Source organism: Vidua chalybeata, chromosome Z (assembly GCF_026979565.1).
Source record: "Vidua chalybeata isolate OUT-0048 chromosome Z, bVidCha1 merged haplotype, whole genome shotgun sequence".
Taxonomy (NCBI): Eukaryota; Metazoa; Chordata; class Aves; order Passeriformes; family Viduidae; genus Vidua; species Vidua chalybeata.
Genome location: NC_071570.1, coordinates 7897691 through 7920098, shown reverse-complemented (window position 1 = coordinate 7920098; position 22408 = coordinate 7897691). Strand labels below are relative to the sequence as shown.

Genomic DNA, 22408 nt, shown 5'->3' with positions numbered 1-22408 from the left:
AGAAGGGAACAGAGCTCGGGAAGGACTGGAGCACAGGTCTGAGGAGCAGCTGAGGGAGCTACAGGGGCTCAGCCTGGAGAAAAGGAGGCTCAGGGGAAACTTGATCACACTCTAGAAATGAGGGTGTAGCCAGATGGAGATTGGTCTCTTCTCCCAGGTAACAAGTGACAAGACAAGAGGAAACAGCCTCGAGTTGCACTAGGGAAGGTTTAGATTGGATATTAGGAAAAATGTCATCACTGAGGGGGTTGTCAATCACTGGAGCAGGTTGCCCAAGTAAGTGAGAGAGTTTCTGGAATTGTTTAAAAGTTGTGAAGATGTGATGCTTAGAGATATGGTTTGGTAGTACTGGCTTTAATAGTTGGACTTGATCTTAATGTTTTTGTCCAACCTCAATGATTCTATGATTTGATTCAGTATGTGTTTTATATAAATTGCTAGGGAGAAAGAGAGCAAAGATCTTGGTATATTTCTTATCTATGAAGCAGGATGTACTGAGCAGGATAGTTACTAGGTCCAAAATACTGTGATGATATCTTTTGCAAGCACGTAGCTGGTTGCTCTGTATGGAAAATGGCTGTTGCTGAGTGATTTTTAGATTGACTTAGTAGCCACAGTATGAATGTTGGTAGAGGGGGGAGGGATGTACAAAGATGATACTTTGTTATTGTGGAATAGTATGGTTTACTCCTTCAGCTCCAGATTAGAACAGAATCAGTGGATTAATTTCAAGTTGCATATGCATGCAAAGGAATTATGGCTTCTTTTCTTCCTTTAAGATTCCTGCCTCTGCTGTGGAGATGCCTGGATCAGCAGACATAACAGGGTTAAATGTTCAGTTTGGAGCTCTTGAGTTTGGATCAGAGCCTACACTCCCAGAGTTTGGATCAACTTCAAGCAGTGAGAATACCAACCAGGCGACCAACAATAGCTTATATTCAAAATCTGTAAAGTATGTGTGAGTTGCCCTCCTGCATTCTCAGGTGTTCTTGTAGGGGGTCAAGTTTGTGCCAAAAACATGACAACAGGGTTACAATGTAATGAAAAGAGAAAATATGATAACTTGTTTTCTGTGGACTGTATCTTAAATGATAAATTTCTGTTCTAATGATAATCAAAATCTCCCTGGGTGGGTAGATGTGAAACTGGAGATGACATGAACATAAATAACCTTTTAATAAGCGATCCTTTATAGAATTTCTTTCATGTGAAATTGCCCTGATTTTCAAATGTTTTGGGGGTTTATTCCTCACTACCCATGTTGTTCTCCATCTGATCCAGCAGAGTTGACCTTTGTACCATATATGTGTATTAGTTAGTAGATGGCACCAGGTTACAGATCTGATGCTCCTACAGGATGAAGAAATGAGCAAAGAAGCTAGGCTTTCTGTATGCAGAAGCTCTCACTGAAATGCTACAACAGCCAATGATAAGTGCCAGTGTACCAGTAAACCAGTTTTAATTCCTTACTCATTGAAAAATTGGCATCAATAAAAAGCTTCCTGAAGTTAATTCAGAAATATTAATAAAAATGAACTTCCACATAACTTTTAGTTTTAGACATGATATTTAAACTAAGTGGACAATAAAACATTCCTGTATGTTTTAAAGTATTTTTTAGCTCTTTGCATAATTCATTCTGTAACATTAGAATTCTATTGTAAAAATAATCCTATTGTTGTTATTCATTATATACCAGACTTTATCAATTCTGCTTGTTTAAAAAAGAAAGATTATGATCATTAATTTATTCTTGGAAAAGGTGGAAATAACATGACTGAAAAGTACTTGTGTGTTAATTCTTGTCTTTTTTGGGCTGGAATAAGGAAGGTGAATGGTGCTTAGTGCAGCTGATGTTTTGAAGCAGTGATTAGTGATGACCAAAGCAATATTATAATTTTTTTTTTTGGATTCTTAGATTTTCTAATATAAATAGTATAGATTTTTCTGTATGTTTAAGGTAGTTCTAGATAGCTATATAGAAGCTGATATTTTCATGAAGGTATTTGAAATACTTACCAAGATGATAAATAATTCTTTTTTTCCAGTGATTCTTTGAATACCTCTTTGCCAATATCCAATACAGTACAGGATTCCACCTACACAACATCTGCCATCAGCTCTTCCAGTCTGGCCTGCTCATCCCAGAGCACTAGCCCAGTAACAACTTCCTCCTATGACCACACTTCTGTGCATAGCAGGATAGCGTACCAAAGCTCCATGGCTCCATCTGAACCAAACCCTGTTGCAGTTACGGTGAGTTCATTACAAAAACAGGACCTGATAAGAGAATACTCTTACCTGTGTTAGATTTGTATTCCCTGATACATTAATGCTGTAACCAAGCCAAGTGGTATTTTTGATTCCCAAGCCCACCCTCTTACTTGTTTTTGCTTTTCCTGGTGTGTAGTCATTTTTGGTAATACTGTATCTGGGATATAAGAGCATCTGATTTTGTGGGTGTTGACATCTTAAATTGTCTTTTGACCTTTTTTTTAGTAACACTTAAAATTCTACTTGAGTTTCCTTCCCTAAGCTAAGGAACTGTCTCTGTATGTAAATATTAGCTATGGTATTTTGCCATAGCTAATAACTTGACAGTTCCTATACAAATGTATTTTATTTACTGAATTTACATGGCACCTAGCAAATGGATCCCAATTTTTTCTTGGCCCCTCCAGTATTACTTTTCAGTTGTATTGAAACACCAGTGGGAATTAGTTTCATGTGCTATTTTAATAAGCATAAGAAGAGGTCTAATATAGGACAAAGAATCTCTTGGGAGATTCAGACACACCTACTGTCTTTGTATATGGAATGTAGGTTTGTTTTAAAAGAACTGAGTTTATTGAATGTCTTAGGAACTTGTGAGAGTTTGTAAGTTTATTTACTTCTGGCCTTTGTTATGTGTTGGCTCAGTCACACTTGTCTTCTGCACTAGCTCGTATGTACTGGTGAGGATCAAGCATAGACTATCCACTTCTGTACTCCAGCGTTATCCAAAAAACAACTGGTGCTTCTCAAGTCTTATCTTTCAATGGAAAAAAATTGGCGTCTCTGTGTAACTTGGATAGTTAAAATTGTGAGTTACATTAGATCAAAAGCACAACCATTTCCTATATGTTAATGCAATTCCTTCTTTCATATTGGTGTGAACCTGAAGTTTATGTTATATACAGTACATGGGAAGGTTTGCTGCTGATGGGTGTATTATGGGCAGTGTATGGGTTTCTCTATGTTCAGGACACCTTGCACTTGAGACAACTTTATGATGTAGTTTTTTTTAAAGGCAGTAAAAATTTAGTTTTCTGCCTTGTTGTTCAATTTAGTATGAATATACAATTTTGCATGAAGCATGTTCAATGTGTGATTCAGTCTGAGCATTTAATATACCTCTAAAATGATTTGTTAATTCATTTCTTCTTTGTTTACAGAACGGGCACAGTGGTGTTAGGACACAGGCAACACTCGACAGTAAGTTTTCAAAGCTTGGTTGAGCACAGGACTTTCTGTTCATTCCTTGCTACTTGCTGTGCAAACAAGCGTATCAGTGACACTGGGTTTAAGGTTTTATATTGTTCTCCATGATTAATTTATGGCTGACCCATTTGACTTTATTTGTGCTTGCATAAAATGCTGCTTGCTTCTTGACTACAACTGAAATATGAAGGCAGGTCTATTAAATCTACAAACCTGAACAACCTTAGGATTAGAGAAGCTGCTTTGCTGTTGTGTTTCCTTTTGAATTTACAACTCAGAAATGATTTAAAATAAAATAAAATTAGAAATGAATATTAATTTTTTTTAGCAGTTCTTCCAGTTCTGAGCTGGGAAGCTGCAAATAGCATTTAGCTGTAGTGAAATGAAGTCACATTCTTTGAGTGCACCTCTCACTAGGTGCCCTTTTAGAAGCCTGTGGGATATAAAGATGAGAAACACATTCCCTCTTCTGAGTTTCTTAATACCTTGCAAACATTACTTCAGTATTGACTCTGGTATAAGTGTTAGTTTCTTCATCTTGGCCTGTTTCTAATGTAGCATGGACCTGTACCAGGCCAGCAATTCTCTACTTGGACTTAAAATAATTAAAGTACAGTATTCACTCTTCTGATCTTTGTGCTGCTCCATGGAAGTTTTCAAGGGCAGTGGTGTGAATTAAAATCTTTTGGAATTCCAACACCTCAATTTTAGGTCTAACCTCCTCTTAAACATCTCTTCAGGTAGACCATTAGTGGGTCAGTGTTTTGTTAATTCCAAGTTGAATTTAAAGGAGCAGGAGTGTACATGCTCCAAGCTTTTCAACACAAGAACTTTTCTAGTGTTGTGTACAGAGTTAATAAACAATTTATGAAATTCACTACAGAACCTGTCCTTTTTTCTAGAGAAAACAAAGATCTGACTATTCCTAATACTTTTGTGTTCAGTAATGGCTTTACTAGTCTCTTTTCTTATACCAGTTCTCCTTTGAGAGCATTTCTGTTTTCTTCTTCCATCGACTTTGTTTTATGCATCCAAATGGTTTTGAATTTGTCTTAACTTTTGTAAGTACTTTCTCCCTTCTGTATGTATTATAATGTTTTCAGTGATTCATCTCTCTTCTTCGCTGTTCTTCTTTAATATCCAAATCTCAAGTTTCCTAAATCCTTAATTCAAAGTACAACTGATGTGTTTTACTCCTGACCATTGTACTTGTCTCCTGTTTTTCTTTGTCTTGCACATTGCATTCAGGCATCTTGAAGGAGATCTTAAGATGGTGATTCTGTCCCTTATGTTGAGGACATTTACTTTTACTTCAAGATGGGAATCCTGCTCTTAATATACTGGCAGTTTTAAATGTGATTTACTCCTTTTTTATATGAGTTTTACCAGGAGTTACTAGGTGATATAGTTGCTGCCTTCATAACCATGTTTGTCACTTGGATTTCCTTCTCTTAGAGGCTATACTTATTACCAAGGCCAGGACCTTTTACTTCCTGTTTGCATTGCAACCCAACAACCTTTGGTCATTTAGCTAGGAAATCAAATCCATAAAGTGAACAAACTCTAATATATAACTTCCAAGTGTGTATTTGATTTTTGTTTGATGACCAATCTAAAAGTGTCTTCACATACATTACAAGTTAGTGATGATCCACTAGGTAGTGGTCCCTGGTGTGGTGTGGGAACATGGCCCAGCAGAAGGTAGGGCTCAACTCTTTTCCGAGTTTTTTTTGGTGAGTGAGTGTCTCTAATTGTTTCTTATTTTTTGTAGGAGTAGAAGTAAGTGAAACAGCTGGGAATCATGTTGGGCAATAGAATTTTTAGACATCTTATCACAGTATAGTGATCCTATAAACAAGTTTTTTTCTGTGTAGCCTAAAAAATGTGAGATGAAACCTAAAAATTTTTAGTTTCTAAGTAAAGTGAGTCAATATTTGACAGTTCCTCAGCCATAAAAAATGCTTAATGTGTGCTCAATTCTGGCCTTTCATTGTAGCTTTTTTCATTCTCTTGCAGTACACTTTTGACTGAATATACTGAAGTGATAAGTTATCTACCCCTGTACTCCAGCAATCTCAGTCTCCATCCCCAAGGGTGCTGTGTAGGTCTGAATGAAGAAGCAGAGCTGTAGGTGAAACTAGATTTGTACAGTGCCTTGAAAAGGCAGAAATTACTTGTGTTTGCTGAACCAAAAGCAAGAAATTTTAGAATTACTTGTGAGTGTAAGTTAGTAATCCAGATAGTGGCAGGTGAAGTGCAGAAGACAGTTGTTTACTACATGTGTAGCAGTGATAATTGTAAATTTATTATAAGTAGAGAGCTTAAAGGGAAAAAATAGTAGTTCAGTTGTGTTTGAATCTTCCTTCATATCCAAATTGCTTGATGTGGTTACCAGTTCTTAATTGTCAGATATTTGCAGACCAAGGGGAGAATGCTACTGTGTTCCTGCCACCTGGGCTGGGATGTCAAGTATGCTGGAATTTTAATGTGGATGTTTCTTTTTAACTTGTTGCAGCTATTTCATCAGTTGCAGCACCTAAGACAGAGCCTTCTCCCTCGCTACCTTCAGCTGGTTCTCTGCCCAGTGTGGTGTCTACCACGGCCTCGCTTCTGTCTTCAGCATCGCAGCACGTGGCAGCATTGCCCAGCTTGCCTCAGTCCAGCGATCTGGCCAGCAGCTCACTCTCCCAGCTGAGCAGGTACAGTAAAGCTGTGGTAAACTGAGGGGGTCAGTTTTGAGGATAGGACAGGTGTAAGAGTGGTTCCATATGGGGCTGGAAGGCACCAGGGGTCCCTTTTCTGATGTGAACCAGAATTAGGAGAGAGATTCAGAGGACAACAGAAGGCAGCTCTGGGCTGCCTTCAAATGGCAGAGCAGCTGCTGCCCTCAAGCTTTTATGATACATATAGAACTTTGTGTTTCAAGAGGTTTGCTTCAATTTAGCTGATTACTAAATCAGCTAAATTGAGTCCCCCAGATTATTTTTCCTACTTCGTGCCTGGTAGTTTTGTTCAATGTTATATGTTTGAAATTATTCTTTAACAGTTTACTATATGGCAAATTTGAAATAGCGTAGTTTCATTTGTATTTGTATTTCTTAAAATTAAAACCCAGAAATAATCTCAAAGGGAAACTGTATGTATTCTCTTTTTCTAAGATATTTCCTTAAGATATTTCAAAGTATCAGTTTGATATTCATGGAAGTGCATCTAGCACAATTCAGCTCTTTTGCACTGTCTCTCTGTTTTTCTGAATGCCTGTTACATCCTCAGTCAGGTTGATGCCTTAGGATTTTAGCTTTTACATTTTTCATTTATTTGTAATCCTGCAGTTCTTTAGTGTATATCTCTAAACTCCATATAGAGTGTTAGCTACTGTCTTCACATTTTGGTTAGACAAAACAATTTCTCTCTAGGTCTGGGATTCAAGGAGACCTTATTGTCTCAGGCCCTGGAAAGTATAAACAAAAGTGAGATGGTGGGGAGCAAACTTGGGGTAAATGACTTCATTACCTGAAGCTGTAATTGAAAGATTAATTGCCAATATGCAAATGGACCAAACTTAAAAAAGTGTGAAAACTCATGACTGGTCATCAGTGTCTGGGCGTAGCCCCTGGGGAGGCTTCATCTGCTCCTAATGGACCTGAAGGCCCTCCAATAAATATAATCACTTTTTATTCTTTTAATTTTGTTTTGCCTCTGGTTTTAGGGAAGCCCAAAAAAGGCATCAAGGTGACAATCCTGAAGCTGTATTGATTGAGTTACATTTTTGATATTTACTTTTGTACTGTATTTGTTAATACAGGAGACTGATTTGGGATATCAGGGAGTTTTTTTTTTTTTCCCCTGTTTCACAACTAGGACATAGTTTATTTTCTTTTAACACTCTACTATTTTTTGTTGAATAAAATAGTAAATATGTTGAACAAGAACTATTCCCTTTACATTGGTCACATTTCCCCACAATGGTTTGTCGAAAAGCTGTGTAAATGGATAGAAATTTCAGCTGGAAGTCAATGCTGTTGGACAGATACAAAGTTTTAGCCATTGTCAGGATACCTGAAATCCAAAAGTGTCTGACTTGGTAGAGCTGATGGCTGTCATCTGTGTCTCTACTATAGGTCAGATGGTGAATTAAGACTTACCAAAGGAGCTGGGGAGAGTGGGTGAGGGAGTGGTACAAAACTCTTATATTTCCCTTGCTGCCTGAAGTGATGTTGTTCCAATTCCTGCAGAAGGGGGACAATTTTGAAAGTTAACCTATGAAACTGTGAAAGTTTATTCTGGGCCCATGCCTTGACCTACCAGAAGCATTTGCTCTTAAATTAGGTCATGTAATGAAGCTGTCAGCTTTGGTATGAAAACTCTGTTTTCCTGTGGTTATTTCCATAGACAGCACTAAACTAATTTTGTTATTAGTATCTCTCCTGCTCCTTATTTAATAAGGAGGGGTTTTTTTTGAGCACCAATCTATACACGTGTTTTATATCTTCATTTTGGTTACCTTTGTTCTATGTTGGTTCAGTTTATTGCATACTTTATACAGTAGGTTGCATTCTTGACCTTGAATAAAAGGTATAACTTGTCAGTTTAAATGTTCAAATGCCAGTTTCAGTCACCTTTCAGGGAGACATTTGAAGATCTCTGGGTGAATTATGGGGCAGGTACCCCGCAGTCCTAATTGGTTGAGTTAATGTTATGCAACTCAAAATGTGAGAAACAACACAGTGAGTCAAACCAAAGCACTGCCTCCATTTAAACTTGTCCCCCATGGTAAGCAGCAGCAGAGAGAGAATGAGAAACCAAGCTTGTGCTTGTGTGAACCTTGTTTTGATTTTGGACTTCATGTGTCATGGCGTCATCGCTATTTGATTCCTGAAGCAGCTATAGTTTTTCTAAAGATACAGTAAATTGAAAAATACAAATGAATGGAGTTTTAGATGTTTCTTCTTAATAATAATGACTCTGTACTTGATTTTTTTTTCATTAAAAAGTAGTATGGTACTAATTAAAGGGAGAAGTGCCTGTAGAGGTGTCTGTATTCATACAGACACATATACATACACATACATGTAAGAGTGTGTGTATGTATATGTATACATATGTAAGAGTGTGTGTATGTATATGTATACATATGTATGTGTATGTATACACACACTCTTATATGTAATTTTTTCTTTAACTACTCTGTTACTGTAGGTGTGCACACACACCTAGAATTTTAATTCTTTAAGTAATGCCCTACTGCATATCTGTATTTGTTAAAAAGGGAAAAGTAATTTTATAAATTCTTTACAATTTCCTTCCAGCTCCCTTTCCAATCATCAAACCAGCCTCTCTCCTGCCTCAGTGTTGTCTTCAGGCACATCACATGTGGTAAGTCTTGTTAGTATTGAAACAAGTGTTTGGCGAATAGTCAGTTTATCTCATAAATAGGACCATCTCTTAAAGTTGGATGTGTCTCAGTACCCCAATAACCAAAAGAAGAGCCTTACTTCAGGGAAGGAGGACTGTCAGCCCTCTAGTGGGGAAAAAGTGATTACCACTTGTGATTTGTACTAGATCAGGAATAGCTATGACAGAGACCTGCCAGTCACACAGCTGAGGGAAATTGTCATGCCAGCTAAGGGGGATGAAATAAAAAAAAAAAAATTGCTTATAACTAGTTTATTACAAAACAAAACAAAAATAAACTTCAAAGTGGCAATCTGAAATGTCTCCAAAATGTGGACTGTTAGCAGTCTGCACTGGAGAGGTTAGCTGACAAAATGCAGGTGATGGAATGATATATATTACGTTTGAGTTACTGTATTATAATTTTGTGGCGGTATAGCAATTTGAGTTTAGCTTTCATACAATAATTTTCTTCAAATCACAGAAGCATCATAAGCATGCTTGCTTGGTACATAGATAATGCATATCTTTTGCATGTGCTGCTGTTACTTTAGAAGTTTTTTTGGGGTGGTTTTTTTTTTTTTTTTTTTTTTTTTTTTTTTTGTTTTGTTTTGTTTTGTTTGTTTGTTTTTCTTTTTTTCCCCTTTTTCCCAGCATCTTCCACTGTGGTTTACTTGCTCTGTGATCCTCATTCTTTTTGTCTCCTTTTCTAGCACACTAGTATTGAGAACACAACTTCGCTCCAGCCCTCAACAACCTTTTCAACTGCTTCAACCTCAGCCACTAGCACCACCTCCTCGGTTGTCAGCATGGCAAGCAGTATGAACACTACAAACAGCCTTGGCCTGAGTGTTACCAGTGTGTCTATACCAGCTGCTACCACACGGGCAGCTCCCTTAGTGTCTTCAGGTTGGCAATATTGACAGATCACGTGGATAGACAGAGGATTTCAGTCAGCAGGGCTATCAGTTGAGCATCTCATCCGCCATAACAACGCTAAGAAGTCTACACTCTTCACTGGCACTTCCAGCATGCTGTATCTGCTGGCTTATGAAATAAAGTTGCCTGGTTTTATGTATTTGAAATATTTGTTAGGGTGTTACGTGACATTTATATAGCACATTCCATCCCCAAAGAGCTTTATAAATGCAACACCAGAGCAGTTCTGACTTGGGAAGTTTTGGGCTAGAAAATTCATCCAGTTTGTGTTCCAAGCAGTGATTAGCTCCTGACTATGGCTTCACATAAGCTTTAGTTTCAGGCTGCTCTGTGACTTGTAGTCATTTGGCAGTATCAAAATATACTGCAGTGGCCTCATTATCATGTGTCACATCCCTACTGCCACTTCTACAGAAAAGAAAGAAATGTCTGGGTCATTGCACAGAAAATAGCACTTCAGAAGGAGGGTCCATGGAGAAGGAGGGCTGGGAGGCTTCTTGCACTGAAGTGGAAGTCATGCTAAATTCTCTTTCTTCTCTGATGATCCTGAACTGCTAAAAGGATATCTTACAGAGAGAAGTGAGTGACGTATTACTAAGGATCAGGCTTAGTTACAGAATTATTTCTCATTTCTATAGCTTATAAATGAAGTGTCTTTTGATTGGCCAGAGTGCATTGTTCTTTTACTGTTCTGCTTCCTAGCACTGCTTCATGAAGGCAGCTGAAACCATTTCAGTCTTTTCTTTGCTATTCCTAGCTGTAGTAAGTCACCCACAGAAAGCATGCTGGCAACATTTAGTGCTTTTCAGTCTATTGCTGGTGATAAAGGGAATGCATTGACAGAGCAGGAAATGAAAGGAGAGAATTAGCTCTCTCAGATTGAGAACAATTTCTAAATTTGCCTTCAGGAAAGAACTGAGCAAAACAGAAGTTTTGTAATCTTGTAATCCTTGTATTCTTGCAATGCTTGTAATCCTCTTTGGCAAAGTAAATTACAAATTCAGGCTATTCTGTGAAGGACTGTTTTCAGGAGAAAGTAGCCTGTGCTTTCCCTCCCTTGAGACATGGTTAAACTCTTCAGGCTATTTTGAGCATATTCATCAAACAGCACAAAATCTCCTCTTTTAATCTAAGATGATGCAGCTGCCACAACTTGTGAGCTGTCTTGTCTCAATGCTGAAGCCTTTTCTTTTCTAAAGGCTTGTTAAAGTGTCTATATTTTGATTCTACAGGCAAAGCACCCCCAAACCTGCCCCAAGGTGTACCACCCTTGTTGCATAACCAGTATATTGTGGGACCTGGAGGACTTCTGCCTGCCTACCCAGTAAGCAGTTTCATTGTTTCTCTTTGATTTCTTTGCCCTTGTCGCAAGTGGGCCCTCCAGACCTGCTACTGTCTATGCCAAGTTATTTCTGGTGGCACATGTTACACCTGGAATTCTTGTTTCAAATGCTAAAGAACATCTGAAATAAGTTCAGTAGAGGCTTACTGTTGACTGTAAACTGCAGAGCTTCTGGAGCAGACCTCACCTGGCTACTGTTGAAGCTAAACATGGGTGTGGCTATGGTTTTCAGTGGTAACAGGTTTTAGGCCCTTTGAATAAATTTAGGCTACTTTAGGTTTGTGTCACTGGAATGGATTTGCCATAGCAGTGACTGAAATGTGCCATGTGTCCTGTCTGTCATGATTTGAGAGACTGCACGTAGCTTTTTGATGTCTGACCAGCATCAACGTATTTTTGGTTATCTGGTTTTTTTAATCCGAACCTTTATATCAGTAACTTTTCTGTATCAAACGGAATGTGAGGAGATACCCAGGAGGTTGTGTTGTTGTGGTCAAGTCATCAACTCTTTAATCTTAATGCTCTTTGAAGTATTGATTACAGCAAAAACGGCTGTTGTTCTTACTCCAAAATCTGAATGCCCGGTAGATTTTTTCATAAATTCAGGAATGATGTGTCTGTGAAAACTGTGTTGAAGATGGGACAGTCAAACTCTCCTCAGAGGATGTTGTCACCAGGAAACAACATCAGAGTGACAAACCTTTCTAACTTCAGTTCTACTCTCCTTGAAATGCTGCAGTGCCTCATGATAGCACAATGCGACATACGACTGTAGACCTTTAACACAGACTGGGCTTAAGTCAAACTCAGTTCAAAGCCCCAAACTGATCAGTATCAGAAAAAAGTGTTATAATGATGTTGTATTTTTATCTGTCTTTAAGCAGATTTATGGTTATGATGATCTCCAGATGCTTCAATCCAGACTGCCAATGGTAAGTAAATGACTTACTTAATTTTAAAGAAATTGTCTTCACTGTTGATCATTTGTGTCACATAAATTGATTCATTTAACAGTGGTTAAGAGCTTTTCCTTATGTTCTGTATTCTTTCTTTTGAAATTTATACAAGGATTATATAAATTGATACAGAGCAACTGTTGCATCATGCATTTGTCCAGCTGCAAAATCTCTAAATAGACACAATTGTGCTCTGTGCTCCTGAGTGGAGAAATGTCAAATTTTTGCAGCAGCATGATGACATTTCGTTTAATCTAGTTGAAGTCCTAAGTGTTTTCTTTTATCAAGAGATAAGGTTGAACAGCAAGTACACAAGTTGGTAGCCAGTAGGTGTGTCTGAGATTTTGGATGTTATCATAGGTATCGATCTTTGCATATACATCATGGCAACAAATGCAGGTGAGCTGCAGGAGGGAGAGTGTACACAGTTTTTTTCCGTATCTGGATCCAGAATGGCATATGAGACAGGCTGAGCTTCCAGATAGATTCAAAAAGGGCCTCAATCTAGATTGCAAAATGATAAAGAATTTTCCTATCAGATATGAAGGGTAAGGAACTCGGAGAGAAAATTTGCTAGTAAGTAGCTGAGAACAGTTACATACTAGAGTGATGTGGTGTATCTGTAGAGGCAGAAATGGAGCAGTGAGCAGTGATCTGAGAAGACTGGATGAATGCCATAATGTAAGGCAAATAAGTACCAGGTATTCCATGTAGAGCTTGGAGCAGCCGGGGTCAGATAGTTTAAAGGTTAGTACAGGGATGACTTAGACAAAGCCCTGTCAGACTGCAGACCCTGAATTTAAAAAAACTCAACGTTGAGCACATAAATAAAGACTTTTACTAGAGGAAGTTGTGATACTTGAGGAACTGTCAACTGAAATGCATGGAATTATCTTTATGGCAACAAGATGCAAAATATTTGAAGTTACAGGGCCAGGAGACACATATTGTAATGTGTTAACAATGGCTAGATGCCTGGTGACCACCAAGGTGCTCTATGACTCCCCACCTCATCTAGTCAAGGGAGAAAATACATCCTGAAAGGCATGTGGAGTGAGATAAGTACAGGGAGAAATTACTTGCTGGTTGTAGTCATGGGCAAAAGAGACATGGCTTGGGGAAATTAGTTTAACTCATTAGCAATCAAATCAGGGCAATTAGGAAGTAGATAAAGGAATAAAACCAAATCTACAGAACACCTTCCCTTCACCTCTCATGTTTTCCTGGACTCAGTTTCACTCATGATTTTCTCTACCTTCATCTCCCAGGTGGCATAGGAGGATGGGAAATGGGACTGCCTTCTGTGCCATCACACTTCTGCTCCTTCCTCCTCACACTCTTCCCTGTTCCCATTTTGGTTCCATAGTCCTCCAAAACTTAGCACAAGTCCTAAAATAATTTATGTTGAAAGAGGTAATGTGATTACAAGCAATTCTGCCATAGGAAGGGAAACTTTCATCTGGATCACATTGCACAAAGCCCCATCCAGTCTGGTCTTGAACACTTCCAGGGATGTGGTAATCTAGCGAACTCTAGGACAATGTTCCAGTGCCTTACAGTCCTCATAGTAAAGAATTTCTCCATAATGCCTGATATAAACCTACTCTCTTTTAGTTTAGAGACATTCCCGGTAGACCATTGCCTATCACTGCAAATGCTGTTCAAAATTCAGTTTGCTTCTTTTTGGTAAGGCCCATTGAAATGGTAAAAGGCCGCAGTAAGGTCTGCCTGGAGCTTTCACTTCTTCAGTCTAAATAAAACTTGTAACCTATCTTGATAGCAGAAGTGCTCTGATGCTCTGATTGTGTTTGTAGCCCTCTAGTGGAACCTCACCAATAAGTCCGTGACTTCCGTGTCAAGAGGCTTTCAGACAGAATAATCGGGAAGGGACTTGCAAACTACTGAGGAAACCAGGCCTCAAGACATAATTTTGATGACAATATCTAACACATTGTGATGTTACTCCAAAGAGGATGATGAGAGATCCAATGTGGGCAGGTGCCAGTGAGAACAGAGAGCAGGGGATGTTCAGAGCCGTGCTTGGAGCACAGATTGGAGTAGCTGTAGAGTAGAGGTGGCTTTCCCTGTACCAGAGACTGGTTGCAGTGCTAGAGAGATGAGAGGCAGTGGCAAGTGTTTTGTCATAGGCCTTTATTTTTGGCGGCATAAATAAGTGAATAAGTAGAAAAATAAATATGCTGAAACATAAATAATTAAATAAATAAATAAGCATATAAATCTGTAGAGAAAGTCCTTTCTCCAGATCAATGGGAGAGGGAGTGGTTGAAGGCTGCGGGTGCGGAGCGGTTGTTGCAGCCCTGTCTGCGGTGCCAGGTGAGAGGAGGCGTGGGGTTGGAGGTGGGTTTGGGCGGTAGGCGTGGGTTGGAGCGTGGGTGTTTGCGCTAGCGGCGCATGGTGCGTGTGAGGTTGTGGAGGTGTCGTAGAGAGGCACGAGCTTCGAGGCGGACGTGGTCCCAGGCGCAGGCGCTGTGGTTGTGGGCGAGGAGGAAGAGGTGGATGTCCCTGAAGTACTTGTTGATGGCGAGCAGCGGGTTGCGCGGTCCTTTGAAGAGCAGGGCGTTGTCGGGGAGGCATTGCTCGAGGTGGTGGATGTGGTGCTGCAGTTTGTTGAGGAGTTGGTTGCGAGCGTGGCTGGGCCAGTGCTGGCGGGTGCTGTTGGAGCTGAGGGTGTGGAAGAGGTGCTGGAGGATGCGTAGGGCGGTGGCGGCGGCTTGGTGCGGGTGGAGGTTGTCGTGGAGGAGGGTGTCGGGGAAGAAGGGCGGCTCTTGGAGGTGGCAGGGCTGTGTGTGGCTGGGAGCCGTGTCCTGGAGGAGGCGGAGCGCGTCGCCGGGGAAGGTGTCGTCGTGCGTCCAGAGGTGTTGGCAGGCGAGGCTGGTGGCCAGAGCGGTGAGCAGGAGCAGGAGCGGCGGGGCGGCGTGCGGCAGCCGCGGCTGTGTGGCTGTGGGCGCAGCCATGCTGGTTCTGTGGGTGCTGTCGGATGGTGCTGGGCAGGAGGAGCCTGGTGAGGCTTGCCGGTGCTGCTGGTGGCTGTGCTCGGGGCGCTGGCGGGTGCACGGCTTTGTATGGCAGGAGCTTTCCCTTCATCGCTTTCTGCTTGCTGGGAGTTTCCTGCCGTGCTTTCCAGTCTGTGCTGGTGGCTGTGCTGGTGGTCTCGGGGCAGTGTTTTGTGGGGGTGGCCGTGGTTGGGGATTGTGGTGGCAGCGGTGCGCCGGCGGAGAGTGGCAGTGGTGGGTGAAAGGGGCTGTGAAAGCTCTGGGCCAGAGGCGTCGGGCTCAGGTGCGTTGGAGAGGGCTGTCGGGTGTTCCCTTTCGCTTGCCGAGCCAGCTGCAAGGTCTGTGCTGTGCAACTGAGTCTCTGTTTGGGCCCGAGCATCGTTTCCACCTGCAAAGCCCTGGTGGTGGCTGTGGTCACTTTTCCTTTCACTTTGAGGCTTGCCTTTATTTTCATCTTGGCCACTGTTTTCCTTTTGTGGTTGCAAGGGATGTGCGGTGATGTCAGCGGGCGAGGGCTGGCGTTTTCCCTCCTGCGGTAAATGCCCAGAGGCAGCGGCAGGCTTCAAGGGGCTGTCTGTGCACGTGGGCCTTGGAGGCCTGAGTGTGTCCTTGCAAGGAGGCGCTCCACCGGTTATGTCTGGCTGGAGGGAGCCACAAGGCAGGCAAGAAAGGCTGAGCGAAGAAGTCGGAGAAAGGGAAAGCTTTTGCTGTTACTCTTGCGCTTGGTGCCATGGCTGAGGCAGCCAGAGGGCAAAGGAGGACTGTCCCCCGTGAAAGAAGGTGGTGTTGTGCTTTGGGATTGCTGGAGCCCTTGCCTGGAAGCGTGTGTCCTGTTCAGGGCTCCTGAATTCCCTGAGAGGTGTGGGGTTCTTGGAGGTGATGTCTCTGAAGATGCACAGGGGTCCAGAGGAGGTGACTTGTGAGAAAGGCTGCGGGCGATGGGTTTCTTTGGCTGGAGTAGCGTAGCTTGGCCAGTAGTTTCAGATGCCTTTCCAAAAAGGGAGAAAATCTGCGGCACGCTGAAGAGGAATTCTGGGGTGTGCGAAGATGTGCCAAGGGGATGATCGCTCTGGCCTCGTGGAGAAATGCTGGGATTATTATTGCTAGGAGCGGATGGTGGGATTTGAAAGTTCTAGACTTTTGGGTGAAAGAGAGGCTGCGGAGGCGAGCTGCCTTTGTATCCCTGTGTGTTAGTAATCTCCCGGCACAGTGCCCGGGTCGAGATGGGCAAATGCTGGGAGGCCTAGGTGAAGAATGAAGGGCCACGGCCTCCGCAGGTTTGGATGAGGTTTGAGATTTGAGGTCTAGGGAACGTGATTATGTGGAATTGCGTGGGACCTGATGAGATTGATCTGTGAGTCCTGAGAGTAGGGCCAGATGGAGTTGCTGGGCCAGGATGGATCATTTTAGAGCATTGGTGTCTGCCAGTTGAAATCCCCCCCCCGCTAAGTGGAAGAAGGGAAAGGGAAGGGCTGTTTTTACAACGGGAAAAGCAGAAGAGTGTGGGAAGCACAGGGCAGTCAATCTGAGCTTCGTTCCAGGCAAGACGATGAGGCTGCTTCTCCGGGACAGAAAAACTCTAAGAAGGCCTCTGGAAAACAAAGAGGTGATTGGTAACAGGGAGCATGGCATTGCAAAGAGGAAGATGGCCATTCCTGGCAGTTCTGGTGCTTTTCTGTGGTTAGGGCTACAGAGCGGTGGTGGATAGGGGCAGAGTGAGTGAGCTCGTGTGCCGGGACTCGTGCAAAGTGCTTGGCCGTGTCCCGCAGGAGATCCTTGTCTGTGAGGGAGAGAGGCCTGGATTGGATGGCTGGAGCAGGATGTGGATAAAGCAGATGAGGTGCAGCGGTGCTCTCCAGCCTTAGCGTGTTTTTCTTTTTGGGATTCTGTGGTGGTGGCCAAAGGCTGGCAGTGTTTTTGCAAAGGCTGTGCTGCAGGATCTTGCTTGGTCAGGCGCCATTGAGAAGAGTGGGCAGGGGCTGTTTGGAGGGAGTCTTGGAGTAGGTGTTGGGTGAGGCTGGCTTTTGCCTGGCCCAAAGGCTGGTTGCAGTGCTAGAGAGAGGAGAGGCAGTGGCAAGTGTTTTGTCATAGGTCTTTATTTTCAGTGTCATAAACAAGTGAATAAGTAGAAAAATAAATACGCCAATAAATAGCTAGATAAATAAATAAATAAATAAATAAATAAGTCTATACAGAAGTGGGGAAGGTCCTTTGTCCACATCAATGGGAGAGGCTGAACGAAAATGGAGACGCGGGGGTTGAAGGCTGCGGGTGCGGAGCGGTTGTTGCAGCCCTGTCTGCGGTGCCAGGTGAGAGGAGGCGTGGGGTTGGAGGTGGGTTTGGGCGGTAGGCGTGGGTTGGAGCGTGGGTGTTTGCGCTAGCGGCGCATGGTGCGTGTGAGGTTGTGGAGGTGTCGTAGAGAGGCACGAGCTTCGAGGCGGACGTGGTCCCAGGCGCAGGCGCTGTGGTTGTGGGCGAGGAGGAAGAGGTGGATGTCCCTGAAGTACTTGTTGATGGCGAGCAGCGGGTTGCGCGGTCCTTTGAAGAGCAGGGCGTTGTCGGGGAGGCATTGCTCGAGGTGGTGGATGTGGTGCTGCAGTTTGTTGAGGAGTTGGTTGCGAGCGTGGCTGGGCCAGTGCTGGCGGGTGCTGTTGGAGCTGAGGGTGTGGAAGAGGTGCTGGAGGATGCGTAGGGCGGTGGCGGCGGCTTGGTGCGGGTGGAGGTTGTCGTGGAGGAGGGTGTCGGGGAAGAAGGGCGGCTCTTGGAGGTGGCAGGGCTGTGTGTGGCTGGGAGCCGTGTCCTGGAGGAGGCGGAGCGCGTCGCCGGGGAAGGTGTCGTCGTGCGTCCAGAGGTGTTGGCAGGCGAGGCTGGTGGCCAGAGCGGTGAGCAGGAGCAGGAGCGGCGGGGCGGCGTGCGGCAGCCGCGGCTGTGTGGCTGTGGGCGCAGCCATGCTGGTTCTGTGGGTGCTGTCGGGTGGTGCTGGGCAGGAGGAGCCTGGTGAGGCTTGCCGGTGCTGCTGGTGGCTGTGCTCGGGGCGCTGGCGGGTGCACGGCTTTGTATGGCAGGAGCTTTCCCTTCATCGCTTTCTGCTTGCTGGGAGTTTCCTGCCGTGCTTTCCAGTCTGTGCTGGTGGCTGTGCTGGTGGTCTCGGGGCAGTGTTTTGTGGGGGTGGCCGTGGTTGGGGATTGTGGTGGCAGCGGTGCGCCGGCGGAGAGTGGCAGTGGTGGGTGAAAGGGGCTGTGAAAGCTCTGGGCCAGAGGCGTCGGGCTCAGGTGCGTTGGAGAGGGCTGTCGGGTGTTCCCTTTCGCTTGCCGAGCCAGCTGCAAGGTCTGTGCTGTGCAACTGAGTCTCTGTTTGGGCCCGAGCATCGTTTCCACCTGCAAAGCCCTGGTGGTGGCTGTGGTCACTTTTCCTTTCACTTTGAGGCTTGCCTTTATTTTCATCTTGGCCACTGTTTTCCTTTTGTGGTTGCAAGGGATGTGCGGTGATGTCAGCGGGCGAGGGCTGGCGTTTTCCCTCCTGCGGTAAATGCCCAGAGGCAGCGGCAGGCTTCAAGGGGCTGTCTGTGCACGTGGGCCTTGGAGGCCTGAGTGTGTCCTTGCAAGGAGGCGCTCCACCGGTTATGTCTGGCTGGAGGGAGCCACAAGGCAGGCAAGAAAGGCTGAGCGAAGAAGTCGGAGAAAGGGAAAGCTTTTGCTGTTACTCTTGCGCTTGGTGCCATGGCTGAGGCAGCCAGAGGGCAAAGGAGGACTGTCCCCCGTGAAAGAAGGTGGTGTTGTGCTTTGGGATTGCTGGAGCCCTTGCCTGGAAGCGTGTGTCCTGTTCAGGGCTCCTGAATTCCCTGAGAGGTGTGGGGTTCTTGGAGGTGATGTCTCTGAAGATGCACAGGGGTCCAGAGGAGGTGACTTGTGAGAAAGGCTGCGGGCGATGGGTTTCTTTGGCTGGAGTAGCGTAGCTTGGCCAGTAGTTTCAGATGCCTTTCCAAAAAGGGAGAAAATCTGCGGCACGCTGAAGAGGAATTCTGGGGTGTGCGAAGATGTGCCAAGGGGATGATCGCTCTGGCCTCGTGGAGAAATGCTGGGATTATTATTGCTAGGAGCGGATGGTGGGATTTGAAAGTTCTAGACTTTTGGGTGAAAGAGAGGCTGCGGAGGCGAGCTGCCTTTGTATCCCTGTGTGTTAGTAATCTCCCGGCACAGTGCCCGGGTCGAGATGGGCAAATGCTGGGAGGCCTAGGTGAAGAATGAAGGGCCACGGCCTCCGCAGGTTTGGATGAGGTTTGAGATTTGAGGTCTAGGGAACGTGATTATGTGGAATTGCGTGGGACCTGATGAGATTGATCTGTGAGTCCTGAGAGTAGGGCCAGATGGAGTTGCTGGGCCAGGATGGATCATTTTAGAGCATTGGTGTCTGCCAGTTGAAATCCCCCCCCCGCTAAGTGGAAGAAGGGAAAGGGAAGGGCTGTTTTTACAACGGGAAAAGCAGAAGAGTGTGGGAAGCACAGGGCAGTCAATCTGAGCTTCGTTCCAGGCAAGACGATGAGGCTGCTTCTCCGGGACAGAAAAACTCTAAGAAGGCCTCTGGAAAACAAAGAGGTGATTGGTAACAGGGAGCATGGCATTGCAAAGAGGAAGATGGCCATTCCTGGCAGTTCTGGTGCTTTTCTGTGGTTAGGGCTACAGAGCGGTGGTGGATAGGGGCAGAGTGAGTGAGCTCGTGTGCCGGGACTCGTGCAAAGTGCTTGGCCGTGTCCCGCAGGAGATCCTTGTCTGTGAGGGAGAGAGGCCTGGATTGGATGGCTGGAGCAGGATGTGGATAAAGCAGATGAGGTGCAGCGGTGCTCTCCAGCCTTAGCGTGTTTTTCTTTTTGGGATTCTGTGGTGGTGGCCAAAGGCTGGCAGTGTTTTTGCAAAGGCTGTGCTGCAGGATCTTGCTTGGTCAGGCGCCATTGAGAAGAGTGGGCAGGGGCTGTTTGGAGGGAGTCTTGGAGTAGGTGTTGGGTGAGGCTGGCTTTTGCCTGGCCCAAAGGCTGGTTGCAGTGCTAGAGAGAGGAGAGGCAGTGGCAAGTGTTTTGTCATAGGTCTTTATTTTCAGTGTCATAAACAAGTGAATAAGTAGAAAAATAAATACGCCAATAAATAGCTAGATAAATAAATAAATAAATAAATAAATAAGTCTATACAGAAGTGGGGAAGGTCCTTTGTCCACATCAATGGGAGAGGCTGAACGAAAATGGAGACGCGGGGGTTGAAGGCTGCGGGTGCGGAGCGGTTGTTGCAGCCCTGTCTGCGGTGCCAGGTGAGAGGAGGCGTGGGGTTGGAGGTGGGTTTGGGCGGTAGGCGTGGGTTGGAGCGTGGGTGTTTGCGCTAGCGGCGCATGGTGCGTGTGAGGTTGTGGAGGTGTCGTAGAGAGGCACGAGCTTCGAGGCGGACGTGGTCCCAGGCGCAGGCGCTGTGGTTGTGGGCGAGGAGGAAGAGGTGGATGTCCCTGAAGTACTTGTTGATGGCGAGCAGCGGGTTGCGCGGTCCTTTGAAGAGCAGGGCGTTGTCGGGGAGGCATTGCTCGAGGTGGTGGATGTGGTGCTGCAGTTTGTTGAGGAGTTGGTTGCGAGCGTGGCTGGGCCAGTGCTGGCGGGTGCTGTTGGAGCTGAGGGTGTGGAAGAGGTGCTGGAGGATGCGTAGGGCGGTGGCGGCGGCTTGGTGCGGGTGGAGGTTGTCGTGGAGGAGGGTGTCGGGGAAGAAGGGCGGCTCTTGGAGGTGGCAGGGCTGTGTGTGGCTGGGAGCCGTGTCCTGGAGGAGGCGGAGCGCGTCGCCGGGGAAGGTGTCGTCGTGCGTCCAGAGGTGTTGGCAGGCGAGGCTGGTGGCCAGAGCGGTGAGCAGGAGCAGGAGCGGCGGGGCGGCGTGCGGCAGCCGCGGCTGTGTGGCTGTGGGCGCAGCCATGCTGGTTCTGTGGGTGCTGTCGGGTGGTGCTGGGCAGGAGGAGCCTGGTGAGGCTTGCCGGTGCTGCTGGTGGCTGTGCTCGGGGCGCTGGCGGGTGCACGGCTTTGTATGGCAGGAGCTTTCCCTTCATCGCTTTCTGCTTGCTGGGAGTTTCCTGCCGTGCTTTCCAGTCTGTGCTGGTGGCTGTGCTGGTGGTCTCGGGGCAGTGTTTTGTGGGGGTGGCCGTGGTTGGGGATTGTGGTGGCAGCGGTGCGCCGGCGGAGAGTGGCAGTGGTGGGTGAAAGGGGCTGTGAAAGCTCTGGGCCAGAGGCGTCGGGCTCAGGTGCGTTGGAGAGGGCTGTCGGGTGTTCCCTTTCGCTTGCCGAGCCAGCTGCAAGGTCTGTGCTGTGCAACTGAGTCTCTGTTTGGGCCCGAGCATCGTTTCCACCTGCAAAGCCCTGGTGGTGGCTGTGGTCACTTTTCCTTTCACTTTGAGGCTTGCCTTTATTTTCATCTTGGCCACTGTTTTCCTTTTGTGGTTGCAAGGGATGTGCGGTGATGTCAGCGGGCGAGGGCTGGCGTTTTCCCTCCTGCGGTAAATGCCCAGAGGCAGCGGCAGGCTTCAAGGGGCTGTCTGTGCACGTGGGCCTTGGAGGCCTGAGTGTGTCCTTGCAAGGAGGCGCTCCACCGGTTATGTCTGGCTGGAGGGAGCCACAAGGCAGGCAAGAAAGGCTGAGCGAAGAAGTCGGAGAAAGGGAAAGCTTTTGCTGTTACTCTTGCGCTTGGTGCCATGGCTGAGGCAGCCAGAGGGCAAAGGAGGACTGTCCCCCGTGAAAGAAGGTGGTGGTGTGCTTTGGGATTGCTGGAGCCCTTGCCTGGAAGCGTGTGTCCTGTTCAGGGCTCTTGAATTCCCTGAGAGGTGTGGGGTTCTTGGAGGTGATGTCTCTGAAGATGCACAGGGGTCCAGAGGAGGTGACTTGTGAGAAAGGCTGCGGGCGATGGGTTTCTTTGGCTGGAGTAGCGTAGCTTGGCCAGTAGTTTCAGATGCCTTTCCAAAAAGGGAGAAAATCTGCGGCACGCTGAAGAGGAATTCTGGGGTGTGCGAAGATGTGCCAAGGGGATGATCGCTCTGGCCTCGTGGAGAAATGCTGGGATTATTATTGCTAGGAGCGGATGGTGGGATTTGAAAGTTCTAGACTTTTGGGTGAAAGAGAGGCTGCGGAGGCGAGCTGCCTTTGTATCCCTGTGTGTTAGTAATCTCCCGGCACAGTGCCCGGGTCGAGATGGGCAAATGCTGGGAGGCCTAGGTGAAGAATGAAGGGCCACGGCCTCCGCAGGTTTGGATGAGGTTTGAGATTTGAGGTC

At 45.6% G+C, this 22408-nt stretch overlaps 4 protein-coding genes across 21 annotated transcripts in view; 1 reads left to right on the top strand and 3 right to left on the bottom strand.

The window, feature by feature from the left end:
* LOC128802514 (ubiquitin-associated protein 2-like) overlaps positions 1-22408 on the top strand; it is a 123700-nt gene that overhangs the window by 59872 nt on the left and 41420 nt on the right. For 11 of the 18 annotated variants that reach the window (XM_053968983.1, XM_053968992.1, XM_053968981.1 and 8 more), the window contains 8 exons: positions 780-958; positions 2049-2256; positions 3435-3474; positions 5996-6179; positions 8790-8856; positions 9588-9783; positions 11046-11137; positions 12037-12087. In XM_053968983.1, the coding sequence (XP_053824958.1) occupies positions 780-958; positions 2049-2256; positions 3435-3474; positions 5996-6179; positions 8790-8856; positions 9588-9783; positions 11046-11137; positions 12037-12087 (1017 nt within the window). The remainder of the gene's footprint in view (positions 1-779; positions 959-2048; positions 2257-3434; positions 3475-5995; positions 6180-8789; positions 8857-9587; positions 9784-11045; positions 11138-12036; positions 12088-22408) is intronic. The other 7 variants (XM_053968997.1, XM_053968998.1, XM_053968985.1 and 4 more) reach the window with 3 other exon arrangements.
* Positions 14483-15092, bottom strand: LOC128802527 (interferon-like). Its single transcript, XM_053969013.1, has one exon. The coding sequence runs from the start codon at positions 15084-15086 to the stop codon at positions 14514-14516; it is 573 nt and encodes a 190-aa protein (XP_053824988.1). The 5' UTR covers positions 15087-15092; the 3' UTR covers positions 14483-14513.
* Positions 15163-18083, bottom strand: LOC128802517 (interferon-like). Its single transcript, XM_053969001.1, has one exon. The coding sequence runs from the start codon at positions 18073-18075 to the stop codon at positions 17503-17505; it is 573 nt and encodes a 190-aa protein (XP_053824976.1). The 5' UTR covers positions 18076-18083; the 3' UTR covers positions 15163-17502.
* On the bottom strand, positions 20476-21072 carry LOC128802516 (interferon-like). The gene has a single exon (XM_053969000.1). The coding sequence runs from the start codon at positions 21062-21064 to the stop codon at positions 20492-20494; it is 573 nt and encodes a 190-aa protein (XP_053824975.1). The 5' UTR covers positions 21065-21072; the 3' UTR covers positions 20476-20491.